The sequence below is a fragment of the Halichoerus grypus genome, chromosome 13 (genome assembly GCF_964656455.1).
Source record: "Halichoerus grypus chromosome 13, mHalGry1.hap1.1, whole genome shotgun sequence".
NCBI lineage: Eukaryota > Metazoa > Chordata > Mammalia > Carnivora > Phocidae > Halichoerus > Halichoerus grypus.
The window spans coordinates 58,606,384-58,622,838 of NC_135724.1; the positions used below are offsets into that span (position 1 = coordinate 58,606,384).

The window sequence follows — 16,455 nt, forward strand, 5'->3', positions numbered from 1 at the left end:
TCACCTTTTAAAAGTAATCTGTTTCAGGGGCGCCTGGGTGGCTCAGTCGTTAAGCATCTGCCTTCGGCTCAGGTCGATCCCAGGGTCCTGGGATTGAGCCCCACATCGGGCTCCCTGCTTGGCGGGAAGCCTGCTTCTCCCTCTCCCTCTCCCCCTGCTTGTGTTCCCTCTCTCGCTGTCTCTCTCTCTCTGTCAAATAAATAAATAAAATCTTTAAAAAAATAAAAAAATTTTAAAAATAAAAGTCATCTGTTTCAGAATAAATTTTAATAGCTACTTAATATACTACTTTATATCTCAAAAATTGTTACTTTATCATAATTTTTATTGTTTTAGGTGCAAAGATGGTTTGAAAGGATTTACATTCTCTGCTCTTAGGTAAGTAGTTTATTTACCTTATGTTAAGAGAGAATTTGCAAGTTAACTTTTTCAAAAAGTAATATTATTGCGCATAATTACAATAGATGTTTATCGACTTAGTTTTCTAGCCCAAAATAATTGCAGGAGTCACAGTCACTTTTACGATATTTTATTAAAAGAGTCTAATTTATTGGATTTCTTCCCCCCTAAAAATCAGTCAATCAACAACTGTTTTTGGAGGTGCCTGGGTGGCTCAGTCGTTAAGCGTCTGCCTTCGGCTCAGGTCGTGATCCCAGGGTTCTGGGATCAAGCCCCACATCGGGCTCCCTGCTCAGCGGGAAGCCTGCTTCTCCCTCTCCCACTCCCCCTGCTTGTGTTCCCTCTCTCACTGTGTCTCTCTCTGTCAAATGAATAAGTGAAATCTTTGAAAAAAAAAAAAAATCAACAACTGCTTTTGGGACCTATTGTGTGCCTCATATCACTGGGTGTTAGGAAAGAATTAGAAGAACTCTCTCTTCAAGGAGCATTGGAAAAACAAAGCTACATGTGAATAATTACTGCAAAATTAAATACTGAATTGTGTGGTACCACATTATGGGCTTCATTAGGACAGGGCTCATGTCAGACACATTTTGAATCATAAGCTTCACTAGAGTCACTAGAATCTGCTTTTCACCCTGTATGCCATCTCTTGCCATAGTTATTGGCCGATAGTAGTAGATAGTGTAGAAAAGTTGGTTGGCAGCACTTCCATTGTATTTTACAGTTCACCAAGCATTTTCACATAGATTAGAAAATTTTCACAGCAGTTCTGTGAGATGGGTATTTTTATGCCCATGTGACGTGAGGCTTAGAATACTTAACTAATTTAATGTCACACAGTGACTGCATATACTTACTTGAAACCTAATGCTCTTCCAGTTTGTATTATAAATGTTGCCTCTTTTATTCTCCTAAGTACATATAGTAGATGCTTAGTGAAGATTAGGTGTGGAGTATTTATTATAAATATAGGAGGGAAAAATTAGGGTAGCCTTCGGTATGCTAGAAGATTTCATATGACTGTCTTTTTTAGGTTATTTTGAGGATCAAATGAGTTAATGCATGAAAAGTGTTTAGAACTGTGCATGGCACATAGTGCTCAAGAAATGTTGGCTATTACTGTTATTATTATTCTTATGGGGATAAGCCTTAAACTGCACTTGAAGGATAGCTTTAGAGAACTAGAAGGGAAGAGGAGGAACCTTCTGGGTAGAAGTGAATAATGTTAGCAAAAGTATGAAAATTATAAACATAAAATATGAGGTAAGAGTGGGAAAATCAACTTAATTGGTATGAAAAGCTTATTTTAGGGATCATAAGGTTTTGTGGGGTTTTTTGATTTTTTAAATGATGGTCAGAGCAGGGCCAGATTTTGGAAGACCTAAACAGAAAAAAAAGAAGACAAATTTGAATTTGATAAGATGGGCAGTAGAGAGCCACTAAAGGGTTTTGAGCAGGGTAGTTGACATTGTTTCAGAAAGATTAGTCTGGCCACAGTATTTGGGACAGACATTGTGAAAGAGAGAATCAGAAGGAAGAAAGATGAAGTGATAAGGACTGGGATTTGGCGACAGTGGAGGATTAAAGAGAAAGAGGCAAAGTTGAGACTGGTGTCGAAGGAAATGAAGACCTACTGATTGATATTTTCCTTCTTCCTCTTTCCCTCCAATCCTTGCTACGAGCCAAGTTTTGAAAACCTAAGTACATGAAAAAAGGTGCTATTAACAGAAAATCAGATGGTGTGCAAGGAAGCTAGTTTGGGAGGGGACAAATTGAGTCCCCTGTGTGAATAAGAGTATCTTTGGTTGTGGAAACTCTGTGGTAACAGTAACTAAGTCATAATACACAGCGGTAATTTTTTCATATTATATTTTTCATTGAAAGATCATGAAACATTTCAGAAAATAACTTTTTGTTGTTGTTGCATTGAATGTGAAGATTCTATGTTATGTCAAAAGTTTATAACAAAACCAAAAGTTGGTTTTCCTAAAGAGAAAACTTTGCCTTTTCCCGTGTCTCTCCATAGGCTCCCAGAATCCTTACAGAAACTCAAAATGTATCCGATATTTTTGTGTCTCTTCGTCAAATCCACTCAAAATAAGGGGCTGGATAACTATTTGCACTTAGAATTTACTCTGTATTATAGGAAAATATTCTGGAAAAAAATGGTTATTAATTCTTGCTAAGTTAGTAGAAGTTATGAGAACAGATAGAGTCAAAGATAGAGTCAAAGGCTGGGAACCAGTTCAGGAGCCTTATGGTATACCAAACCTGCATCAACATAGTTTAATACTTAGAAGTGTATAGGCAGCTTAGTGATTAAGAGCCCAGGCTTTAGAGTCAGACAGTTTTTTGGGTCCAAGTAATTGTTTTTGGATGTGGTCAAATGCTTTTTCATGCTAACTCTCACGGAAATGATGGCACCTACTTACTTCGTAGTGTTGCTATGAGGATTAAATGATTTAATCCTCTGTACTGTCCTGTCATATAGTAAATGTTCAGAAAATGCTCATTATTACTATATTTGATCATTCAGTATGTATTAATTAAATTTTTACTATGTGCCAGTCCCTGGGGTGTAATAGCAAAAGATGTATAGAGTCTCACAGACCCACAGTTTAATGGGAGATGCAAACTACTAATAAGGTGCTTCTGCTATTGGGGACTCATTGGGCTTTGATAGCACAAGGGAAGGATTGCTAACTCACTGCAGCTTGGGCGGGGACAGTTTCTCCAAGGAAGTGACCTCTAATCTGAGATGGTCAGTCCTGGCCAAAAGAGAAACAGTGTTATGAACAGTGTGAGAGAGATGATTTTATCTGTTCTAACATAGTTTTTGTCTTGTTTATAAAGAACAGTAGTACAGACCTTGAACTCTCCATGCACACCCATGATTAAGAACCAAATTCTTTTGGAATAACAGCTACTGAGACTGCACAGCTGCCACCTTGTGACAATCTCATTACATGCCCTTTATGATTTAATAAGCTAGATATTTTACCAAGTTTGTCCGAATGAGATGGGATACAGTTGTTGATAGTAATAGCTTGTTTCACCTCTCTTTTCTGAGTGTTTACATTTTCTTATTCTATTTGTCATAGGTCCCATGTTCCAGAACCTTAGTGTAGTATTACTGATCCCTTGTTTTTGTCTGCATTTTATGGTATTTTCTGAAAGTTCAGCAGGTAGAGTTCTCTTAAGAAAGCTTAGTTATTCTTTATAAGAGCAATGACTCATAGTGAAGATACAAACAGCAAAAATGGAAAACTAGTAAAGGATACTGATTGAATGATATCTAATGGTAGCAACTCTTTTTTTCTTTTCTTTTCTTTCTTTTCTTTCGCATTGTCTGGGAAAAAAATACTCCAGTTTTGATGAGATAAGAATAGTGTCTTCTCCCAGATATTAGGTTTTTCAGAAGAGAAATAACTAGATTAGAATAATATTGAGTTTAAGGTTTTCTAATGAAATTATGTGAGAATGCATGGAATCTTGACCATTTTATGATTCTCAGTCTTTAGTTTCCTCCATTTCCCTGAATATCTTTATATGACCTAATATTGCATTGCAGCTATTTTATGACTCAAAGTGACATGAGATATAACTTTATACTGAAAAATGAGAACCTCATTCAATTGTAACTATTAGTAGAATTTAGACAAAAAAATAGAATTTTTTGATCAACTAGTAGACCCAAGTAAATATTTCACCTGCTTTTTTGTTTGAAAAAACTTCAAGGTGTGTAATATCTTTAAAAAGTGGTAACTTAGGTTAAAAGGGTGCATCATAAAAGTGTTATGCTGTATTTTACTTGGTTAATTTGATTTTAAAATACGTGCATTGTTGGGAAGCTTGGGAAGATGGTGGAGTAGCAGGACCCTAAGTTCACCCCATCCCATGTTGACAACTAGATATCACTCACATCGATGTAAATACGCTAGAGGGCAATCCAAAGATGGGTAGAACAAACTCCACAACTAAATGTAAAGAAGCTGCATCTGAGGGGGTGCCTGGGTGGCTCAGTCAGTTAAGTGTCTGCCTTCAGCTCAGGTCATGATCTCAGGGTCCTGGGATCAAGTGCCATGTCGGGCTCTCTGCTCAGTGGGGAGTTTGCTTCTCCCTCTCATTCTCCCTCTGTGCTTTCCCTCTCTCTTTTTCTCTCTCAAATAAATAAATGAACTCTTTAAAGAAAAAAAAGCTGCATCTGAGAGGTTACCAAGGGTAGAAACAGTGGTTGGGAGCTGCCCACAGGAGGGAGGGAGCTACGGGTGTAGAGAGGGGAAAGAAAACAGTCTCTCACACTAGGGATCCCAAACCATAACATCTGGCTTTGAAAACCAGAGGGGCTGAATTCCATGAGTTTGTATAAATCACAGGATTTGGAGTCTGGAGCTTAAAAAGTCAGCTGACTCAGCACCGGGCAAGATGGGAGAGTGAGTGATAGCTGGATCTTGCCTTTAAAGATACAGCAGCCCATAGAGAGGCAACATAGAAATGACAGTTTGCATAGTGCCTGGGACAAACAAGAGGAAGATATGTTTATACTGATTTTGAGTGTGTTAGGGGACTTCTCTGGGAACAAAGGAGGTGGCAGGCACCATTTTCCTCCCCTGCTGCCCAGCATAAACACAGGGCCACCTGTGGGCAGCACTGCACAGACACTTGCTACCTAACCTGCTAGCAGTGTGCCTTGCCCATGTGTTCTCCTGAGGACTGGCACACTCCAAGCATGCTGACCTCAGCCCTTAGCTCACCTGATGTCTTCTCAGAGCTCGCAGCCTGTGTCTCACTAACACCACAGAAAGCAAGCAAAGCCCACAACAGATACAGAGTCAATGAAGATGTCTGGACTGAAAGAAAAAGCGACTCAGACACAACACAAGCAACACAAACAGGAGATTCCCCTGAAGTGCCAGGTTCTGGTGAACAGGGGACACTATACTGCAGAGCAGTACAGGACCTCTTCTTCATGAAGCCATTACTTTCAAGAGCAGAAGGTGTAGCTGACTTTCCTAACAAAGAGAAACTGATACAGACAGACAAAATGAGGAAACAGAGGAATATGTCCCAAATGAAAAAACAGGACAAAATCACAGCAGGAGATTAAGTGAAACAGAAAAAAGTAAGATGTTTGATAAAGAATTTAAAGTAATGCTCATAAAGATAGTGGACTTCAGAAAAGGGTGGAGGACATCAGTGAAACTCTTGACAAAGAGATAAAAAATGGGTGCCTGGATGGCTCAGTCATTAAGTGCCTGCCTTCAGCTCAGGTCATGATCCCAGGGTCCTGGGATCGAGCCCTGCATCGGGCTCCCTGCTTGGCAGGAAGCCTGCTTCTCCCTCTCCCACTCCCCCTGCTTGTGTTCCCTCTCTTGCTGTGTCTCTCTCTGTCAAACAAATAAATAAATAAACTCTTTAAAAAAGAGAGAGAGATAAAAAATAATGTATCAGAGGTGAAGAACTCGATAAATGAAATTAAAAATACAATAGATGGAATAAATAAACAGTAGGCTACAGGAAGCAGAGGAGCCTGTAAGTGACCTGGAGGATAGAGTAATGGAAAGCAATCAAGCTGAACAGGTGAGAGACAAATAAATACTACATAATGAGAATAGACTCAGAAAATTCAGTGACTCCATCAAGCATGAGAGAAAGGGGGACAGAAAATGTATTTGAAGAAGTAATAGCTGAAAACTTCCCACATCATGGGAGGGAAACAGAGATCCTGATTCAGGGGCACAGAAATCCCCCTGTTAGGATTCAACCTAAGGAGGTACACACCAAGACACATAGTAATTAAAATGGCAAAAAATAGTGATAAACGAAGAATTTTATTTTATTTTATTTAAAGATTTTATTTATTTGACACAGAGAGAGAGATAGTGAGAGCAGGAACACAAGCAGGGGGAGTAGGAGAGGGAGAAGCAGGCTTCCCGCCAGGCAGGGAGCCCGATGCAGGGCTCAATCCCAGGATCCTGGGATCATGACCTGAGCCAAAGGCTGACACTTAACGACCGAGCCACCCAGGTGCGCCAGGAAAGAATTTTAAAGATTGTAAAAACAAAAGATGGTTACATATACAGGAAACCCTATAAGGCTATCAGCTGATTTTTCAGCAGAAACGTTGCAGACCAGAAGGGACTGGTATGATATATTGAAAGTGCTCAAAGGGAAAAATTGGAAGCCAAGAATATTCTATCCAGCAAGGCTGTCATTCAGATTAGAAGGAATTTCCCAGACAAACAAAAGTTAAAAGAATTCATGACCACTAAACCAGCCCTACAAGAAATGCTAAGGGGGGCTTTGTAAGAGGAAAACAAAAATCATAAGTAAGAGTAAGAAAAAACAGGAAGTACAAAAACAACAAAAAAATAAGTATATCTATAAAAATCAGTCAAGAGAAGCACAAAATAAAAGGATGTAAAATATGATACCAAATATCTGAAATGTGGAGAGGAGAGGAGTAAAATTAAGCAACCATTAGCTGAACATAGACTGCTATATGCGGAAGATGTTATATATAAACCTAACGGTAACTACAAGTCAAAAACAGTAATAAATTGAATGAGATCTTGCCATTTGCAACGACGTGGATGGAACTGGAGGGTATTATGCTGAGCGAAATAAGTCAAACAGAGAAAGACATGTATCATATGACCTCACTGATAGGAGGAATTCTTAATCTCAGGAAACAAACTGAGGGTTGCTGGAGTGGGGGGTGGGGTGGGAGGGATGGGGTGACTGGGTGATGGATACTGGGGAGGGTATGTGCTGTGGTAAGCGCTGTGAATTGTGCAAGACTGTTGAATCTCAGATCTGTACCTCTGAAACAAATAATGCAATATATGTTAAGAAAGAAAAAAAGAAGAAAAATGTAGCAGGAGGGGAAGAATGAAGGGGGAGAAATCGGAGGGGGAGAAGAACCATGAGAGACGATGGACTCTGAAAAACAAACTGAGGGTTCTAGAGGGGAGGGGGGTGGGAGGATGGCTTAGCCTGGTGATGGGTATTGAGGAGGGCACGTTCTGCATGGAGCACTGAGCATACTAGCAAACAATGAATCATGGAACACTATATCTAAAACTAATGATGTAATGTATGGGGATTAACATAACAATAAAAAAATTTAAAAAAAACACTAATAAATTAAAAAAAAACAATAAGGAATCCAAATATTTTGCTAAAGAAAGCCAACAAATCATGAAAAAAGAGAGCAAGAGAAGAAAGGAACAGAGAGGAACTATCAAAATAACCATAAGTCAAGTAACAAAATGGCAATAAATACATACATATCAATAATTACTTTGAATGTACATGGACTAAATGCTCCAATCATGGCACATGATGACAGAATGGATAAAAAAGCAAGACCCATCTACATGCTGCCTGCCAGAGACTCATTTCAGACCTAAGGACATATGCAGACTGAAAGTGAAGGGATAGAGAAACATCTATCATGCAAATGGAAGTGAAAAGGTAGCCTGAGTAGCAAGTTATATCGACAAAATAGACTTTCATACAAGGGCTGTAAAAAGGGACAAAGGACACTGTATGATCATAAACAATACAATCCAACAAGAAGATATAAAAATTGTAAATATTTATGAATCCAACTTGGGAGCACCCAAATAAATACATAAAGCAGTTAATAACAAACATAAAGAAAATGATCAATAGTAATACAATAATAGTAGGGTACTTCAACACTTCACTTACATCAATAGACAGATCATTCAAACAAAATCAACAAAGAAACAGTGGTTTTGAATGACATATTGGCCCAGATGGATCTAACAGATATAGTCAGAACATTCCATCCTAAGACAGCAGAATACACATTCTTTTCAAATGTACGTGGAGCATTCTCCAGAATAGATCACATATTAGGCCACAAAACAAGTCTCAACAAATTCAGAAAAATTGAAGTTATAAAAATACATCTTTTCTGACCACAATGGTATGAAACTAGAAATCAAGCACAAGAAAAAACATGAAAAGCACATAAATACATGGAGGTTAAATAACATACTACTAAACAATGAATGAGTAAATCAAGAAATCAAAGAGGAAATAAAAAATACATGGAGAGAAATGAAAATGCAAACACAATAGTCCAAAATCTGGGATATAGCAAAAGCTGTTCTAAGAGGGAAGTTTATAGCAATATAGGCCTACCTCAAGAAGCAAGAAAAATCCTAAATAAACAACCAATCTAACCTTACATCTAAAGGAACTAGAGAAAGAACAACAAACAAAGCCACAAGCCAGTAGAAGGTAGGAAATAATAAAGATTAGAGCAGAAATAAAGTAGAAACTAAAAAAACAATAGAACAAATCAGTGAAACCAGGAGCCAGTTCTTTGAAAAATCAACAAAATCATAAGCCTTTAGCCAGATTCATAAAAAGAGAGAGAGGACTCAAGTAAATAAAATTAGAAATGAAAGGGGAGAAGTAACAACCGAAGCACAGAAATCAAAAAGATTGTAGGAGAATGTTAACCTATGTCCCAGCAAACAAAAGTCCAGGACCAGATGGTTTCACAAGGGGATTCTACCAAACATTTAAAGAAGAGTTAACACCTGTTCTCAAACTATTCCAAAAAATAGAAAAGGAAAACTTCTTAATTTATTCTATGAAGCCAACATTACCCTGATACCAAAGCTAGATAAAGACACTACAAAAAAAGAGAAATACAGGCCAATATCTCTTTCTGAACATAGATGCAAAAATTTTCAACAAAATACTAGCAAACTGAACCCAACAATACATTAAAAATTCATTCACCAGAATCAAGTGGAATTTATTCCTGGGGTGCAAGGGTGGTTCAGTATTCACAAGTCAATCAATGTGATTCATCACATCAATAAAAGAAGGAATAAAAACCAAATGATCATTTTAATGGATGCAGAAAAAGCATTTTAGAATATAAAACATCCATTCATGATAAAAACCCTCAGCAAAGTGGGATTAGAGGGAACACCTCAACATAATAAAAGCCATAAATGAAAAACCCACAGCTAACATAATATTCAATGGTGAAAAACCGAGAGCATTTCCCCTAAGGTCAGGAACAAGACAAGGATGTCCACTCTCACCACTCATATTTAACGTAGTACTGGAAGTCCTAGCCACAGTGATCAGAAAAGAGGAAGGAAGAAGTAAAACTTTTTCTATGTGCAGATGACATGATACTATATATGGAAAACCTTAAAGACTCCACCAAAAAGCTATTAGAACTGATAAATGAATTCAGTAAGATTGCATGATAGCAAATCAACATATAGAAATTCATGGTATTTTTATATACTAATAAGCAACAGAAAGAGAAATTAAGAAAGCAATTCCATTTACAATTGCACCAAAGGTAATAAAATATCTAGGAATAAACTTAACCAAGGAGGTGAAAGACTTGTGTAAAAATATATAAATTATCTTTTATCAATGTTTTATAGTTTATATTTTATATATATATTATATATAGTTTATATATTTATAAACAATATTTATAAACATTGATAAAAGATGTTGCTGTTTCTACACAAACAAGTGGAAAGATAATCTGTGCTCATGGATTGGAAGAACAAATATTGTAAAAGTGTCCATACTACACAAATGTATACAATCTACAGATTTAATGTTATCCCTATCAAAATACCAACAACATTTTTCACAGAACTGGAACAAAGAATCCTAAAATTTGTATGGAACCACAAAGACCCTGAATAGCCAGAGCAATTTTGAAAAAGAAAAGCAAAGTTGGAGATGTCACAATTCCAGACTTCAACTTATACTACAAAGCTTTAGTAATCAAAACAAGCATGGTACTAGCACAAAAATAGGCACATAGATCAATGGAACAGAATAGAAAACCAGAGGTAAACTCACAATTATATGGTCAGTTAATCTTCGACAAAGCAGGAAAGAATATCCAGTGGGAAAAAGACAGCCTCTTCAACAAATGGTGTTGAGAAAAGTGGACAGCAACATGCAAAAGAATGAAACTGGCCCACTGGCTTACACCATACACAAAGCTAAATTCCAAATGGATTAAGGACCTAAATGTGAGACATAAAACCGTAAAAATCCTAGAAGAGAGCACAGGCAGTAACTTCTCTGATATCGGACATAGCAACTTTTTTCTAGAGATGTCTCCTGAGGCAAGGGAAGCAAAAGCAAAAATAAAACTATTGGGACTACATCAAATAAAAAGCTTCTGCACAGCAAAGGTAATAATCAACAAAACTAAAAGACGGCCTATGGGATGGGAAAAGATATTTGCAAATGACATATCTGATAAAGGGTTAGTATCCAGAATTATAAAGAACTTCTATAACTCGATGCCTGAAAAACAACTAATTCAATTTAAAAATGAGCAGACAAGATGAACGAACATTTCTCCAAAGAAGACATCCAGATGTCCAACGGACACATGAAAAGATACTCACCATCAGTGATCATCAGGGAACTGCAAAGCAAAACTGCAATGAGCTATCACCTCACACCTGGCAGAATGGCTAAAATCAACAACACAGGAAACAACAGGTGTTGGCAAGGATGTGGAGAAATAGGAACCCTCTTGCACTATTTGTGGGAATGCAAACTGATGCAGCCATGCTAGAAAACAGTATGGGGATTCCCCAGAAAGTTGAAAATGGAACTACCCTACAACCTAGTACTCACAGTACTGGGTATTTACCCAAAAAATACAGAAACACTAATTCACAGAGACACTACGTGTACCCTCTGTTTATTGCAGCATTATTTACAATAGCTAAATTATGGAAGCAGCCCAAGTGTCCATCAATAGGATAAAGAAGAGGTTTTATACACACACACACATACACATATACACACAATGGAATATTGAGCCACAAAAAAGAATAAAATCTTGCCATTTGCAACAACATGGATGAGCTAAAGAGTATAATGCTAAGCAAAATAAGCCAGCTAGAGAAGGACAAATACCGTATTATTTTATTCATATGTGGAATTTAGGAAACAAAACAAATGAGCAAAGGAAAAAAAATGAGAGAGAGAGACAAACGAAGAAATAGACTCTTAACTACAGAGAACACACTGATGGTTACCAGAGGGTAGGTGGGTGGGGGGTGGGTGAAATAGGTGAAGGAGATTAATAGTACACTTATCTTGATAAACACTGAATAATGTTGAGTCAGTGTATTATGCACCTGAAACTAATATAACACTGTATGTTAACTATGCTGGAACTAAAATAGAAAACTTAATAGAAGAATTTATTGCATTATTAAAGAAATGGCTGTCAGCATTTTCTTATAAAGGATAAGATTTTATTTAAATTTTGAAAAACATTATTTCAAATGATAAGGTACTCTCCAAAATGTATTTGTATATTAACAGAATCAGGATGGGTTTTTTTTCCTTATTGTCTTTTTCCTTTTATTTTTTAAAGGTGAAAATGCCTCACATTGTGCTCTTTTCTTTAGGTTTATTGTAGGGAAGGAAGAAATTCCCACACATTCTTATTCACCAGAAGCAGCATATGCAAAAGTGGAACAAAAGACAGAGAAACATGAAGAAAAGCCAAGAAGATTGAATATAATTGCTCTAATCAGGAAACTTGTGGATTCAGTGTAAGTTTTTTATCTTGATATTTAGCACACTGTGTTACTGTTTTATATGATATTTGTACTTTGCCAAGGTGTTTTATTTTCTTTTCAGTAATGATATACATATATATCATATCTATCTTTTTTTTTTTTTTACCAGAAACAGTGCATAGAGTTTTATAAAAGGCACATAATGGCAAGTCAGTGTTATTTATTATTTTTGTCTGGACTATAGACCAACATATGCCTTTAGAATAGATTTATATGAACTTGTAATAGTTTTCTATGTCAAACTAGACACAGTTGTAGGAGGCTAGAATGGGGAACTTTAGGAAACAGGTTAATATGTGCTAATCAAATATTCCAAATGTGGAAAGGAGAAAGAAAAGTTCTGGGGCACATTCAAGAAGATAGAGGAATAATAAGGAGCAAACCTTACATAAATGTTTTTTGTAAGAGTAGAAATTTTCAGGGCTTTGGAAATGGAATAAAACATCTTTATTTGTATATTATACAAAGAAGTCTGAATTTCATACAAATAGTATTTGGTTTTTTTGGTTTTTTTTTTAACTTTGTCCTTTTTTTGTTGTTGTTATGTTAGTCACCATACAATACATCATTAGTTTTTGATGTAGTGATCCACGATCCATTGTTTTCGTATAACACCCAGAGCTCCACGCAATATGTGCCCTCCTTAATACCCATCACTGGGCTATTTCAAGTATAGGAATTATACTTCTATATAATATTAAAATACATCTATAATTAATAGAAAATTTAGTGATTTAAAATTAGAACATCAGTTAATAAAAATAATCTTTGTAGTGATATTTTAGAGAGTGTTGAATGAATAGCCAATATAGAAAGTTAGGGATCAGTTATGGGAAGCTGAAGCCAATAAATCAGACCTTAGACTCTCATTTCACCCCTGCTGGCTTTGTGACTTTGGGCAAGTGATTTAACCACTCTGGACCCTAAAGTCCTCATCTGTTAACTTGGGTTAATGATCTCTGTTATGGAGTGTTGCGTCCATTAAATGAAATAACATGTGAGTTGCCTCACGTACATGAGCACAGAGTAGGTGCTCAAAATTTTTACTGTATTTAAAGACTTTGTCTTCATTTTAGTATACAGCACATACAGAAGGTAAGAGGGAGGGAAGGAATAACAGATGGCAGGAATAATTGTGGTAGTAAACTTTTTTAAAAAATTTATGTATATCCTTTTTTTTATCATGATAAGTGCACTCCTTAATCCCCATCACCTGTTTCACCCATATCCCTAACTACCTCCCCTCTGATAATCAGCAGTTTGTTCTCTGTAGTTAAGAGTCTGTTTCTTGATTAGTTTCTCTCTTTTTTTTTCCCTTTGCTCATTTGTTTCCTAAATTCCACATATGAGTAATACGGTTGAATATTACTGTGTGTGTGTGTGTGTGTGTGTGTGTGTGTGTGTGTATACCACCTCTTCTTTATCCATTCATTGATTGAAATGGGCTGCTTCCATAATTTGGCTATTGTAAATAATGTTGCAATAAACATAGAGATGCATATGTCCGTTTGAATTAGTGTTTTGTAATTTTTGGGTAAATAGCCACTAGTGAGATTGGTAATGAACTTCTTAATTCTTAAGCAAGTTCAAAATAGTTACTGATCACCTGAGTGAAGAAAAGAGACAAGGAATCCCTATTCATGGAAATCATGTCACCATGAATCAGAGGGGAATGCGGAGACGGGAATGCAGAGAATGTATTATGTGGGTGAATGATGCCTTGGGTATCAGAACTAATCAGGTCATGGCAGAACTTGTCAGACTTGCCTCCGTGAGTCCACTGCTGTGGAAGCAGATGCAGGGTAATACATAAGCAGAGCAGATAAGACAGGAGATGGGGAGTCCAGGTTTTGAGAAGTTTTAATAACAGACTGAGGGAAGATTAAATGACAGTATAGCTGATACCAGAATTGAACTTCACTAGCAAAGAGAGTTTAATGATTTCTGTGTAGTTCCAGTAGCACTGGCTGAGGAATGCCTTTGAAGAGGACACTTAGAAGTATGAAGAGTGATGGTTTACACATGGCCACCCCTCTCTGATTTACCTCTTTTAGGTCCCAGCTTTAATCCCTCAACTTCACATGGCCAGATATGTCCCATCATCCTGATGACATAAGGGCTACGGGCAGCAGGAATCCCTGCCGCCCCCTTGTCGGTGAAGGGCTACACGTATATGCCAGCTGTGGTGCAGAATTGGATTTCCGAAAGGGTTTTGCTAATCAGTTTGCAAATGGAATTAAAGAGGTGTGGAGCCAGAATATCACTCTACACATTATTGTTACAAACAAGAAACTTAATGTGTTCCAACCATGAGATAATTAATTAACTGCAGTCTGCAAGAATTACAAAGACTACTCATTTTGGAACATGAACACTTCATAGAGAAAGGGGGAGAGCCAGACCCCTGTTAGATATTTTACTTACTTTTTTACGCCTCAATATAGTCCTGGAGTCAGCATACCAAATAATTAAAAATCTATGTGTCTTGAACAGTAGCCCCCCCAGCAGAAACATTTACTAAACACCAGAGGACCAAGTGGTTTGCATTTAAATCACAAATAACCTACTTTTGAATTCCCACATGATCTATTACTCTATTTATTTTAAAAACTGAATTTTGAATTCTAATACCGTATCATGTTTCTTTTCCAGATGTTTTCTCTCAAATATAATTAAGTATAAATTCCTGTAACCTGAGCACTTTCTCATTATGATTGTTGCTCAAGTACTGACTTCATGGGTGACTTATGACCGTTATACTCTACAGTAAGCAACTTAAAGCTTCCAAAAGATTTGGCAGAGTATAGAGATAATATATTACATATTTTTCATATTTAGTCACAAATATTTACCAATGTTTTTTCTGTTCTGCATTTAAGTATTTTGACTGCAGTCACATATTTTATGCACTGTGTCAAATGGTGAACTGAAAAGAAAAAAAAATCTGTTATCTTTGCTTTTTTATGTCCTAAGAAACCAAAAGATGCATGCATTTAGAAACAAGTAGGTAATGTTTTCTGCTTTTTTTGGTTAGAGAGTGTTAAGCACATCTACACACATACACATCATTTATTATTTTTGTCTTATTTCAGATGTAAGCATGGACCAAGGCATAGGTGTTGCAAACACTATGAAGATAATTGCATCTCTTATTGCATTAAAGTAAGTATATAAAAGTATCACTGTTAGCCATGGGGAATATATACAGAAATAACTTTTTAAAGATTGTATTTATTTGAGAGAGAGAAAAAACATGAGTGGGGGGAGGGGCAGAGGGAGAGGGACAAGTAGACTCCCCACTGAGCACAGAGCCAGATGCTGGGCTTAATCCAGGACCTGAGATCATGATCTGAGCCAAAGTCAGACACTCAACTGGCTGAGCCACCCAGGCGTGCCCCATATAGAAATAACTTTTGAATTAAAGCATGATTTCAAAGTAAATGGAAAAATAGACAGTAATTGCTATCATTCTTTGCATTTGACTTGAAGAATGAGAAATTTGTGAAAAATAGATAACAATTTAGCTTTTAGTATTCATTTACCAGATCCTTGGTTAATTAATTTTAAAATTCGCTTATTTAAAAGTTAGTGAAGGGGTGCCTGTGTGACTCAGTCGGTTAAGTGTCTGCCTTCAGCTCAGGTCATGATCCCAGGGTCCTGGGATCAAGCCCCGTTTCGGGCTCCCTGCTCAGGGGGAGTCTGCTTCTTGCCCTTCCTCTCCCTCTGCCCCCTCCCCTGCTCATGTTCTCTCTTTCTGTCTCAAATAAATAAAATTGTATAAAAAAATAAGTGTAAAACTTTTAAAGTAGAAGAGAAGGTGAAGCAACAACAGCAAAAAAGACAGAAAAATAAAGTTATTAAAATTTATATGTTGTAATGTGTTCTCATTAGAATGCGTGCTAGAACAAGGTTCCTGGGGTATGCTGTCTACTAGTGGATCAGCAGTCATACACATACCCTGTGCGCAATCTGATACAGTGGCATTTGGTGTTGGACTTGTAAAGCTGTTACATTTTTGAAGGCATGGAGGTTACTGGAGCATGTTCAACAGTTACTCTACATGAAGGAAGTTAGCTGTGCCCACTGGCAGAAATTCCTCCCTCCCTAGTATATTTGTGTACTAGACTGTCTCTGCTCACACCCGTCCCCCGTTCTGTGCCTGCCGTCCTTCCATCCTCCATCACCACCACCTCTGGGGAGGAAGTCATTTTCATGCAGTTAGTCTGGTGCAGGTGGCACCACCTGCCACAAATTCTCTAGTTTTGTCTGTCACAATCCTGATGCTTTAAAAAGTTTATGTTCTTCCTTTATAATATCTGATCCCCACTCAGTTGGTGATGGGAAGTTGTACAGCACCCCCAAAAGACAACCTCCCAGCAGTCACTCTGAGGAAGAGGGACTGTATCACATTTTG

General features: G+C 37.2%; 1 protein-coding gene across 1 annotated transcript in view; it reads left to right on the top strand.

Annotated features, from left to right (window-relative positions):
• The window catches only part of LOC144379884 (transmembrane protein 135-like), a 77,248-nt gene extending 61,205 nt beyond the window's left edge, over window positions 1-16,043 (top strand). The window contains exons 2-5 of the mRNA XM_078060538.1: window positions 337-378; window positions 11,868-12,014; window positions 15,134-15,203; window positions 16,020-16,043. Coding sequence (XP_077916664.1) covers window positions 337-378; window positions 11,868-12,014; window positions 15,134-15,203; window positions 16,020-16,043 — 283 coding nt within the window. The remainder of the gene's footprint in view (window positions 1-336; window positions 379-11,867; window positions 12,015-15,133; window positions 15,204-16,019) is intronic.
• Window positions 16,044-16,455: the final 412 nt, after the last annotated feature.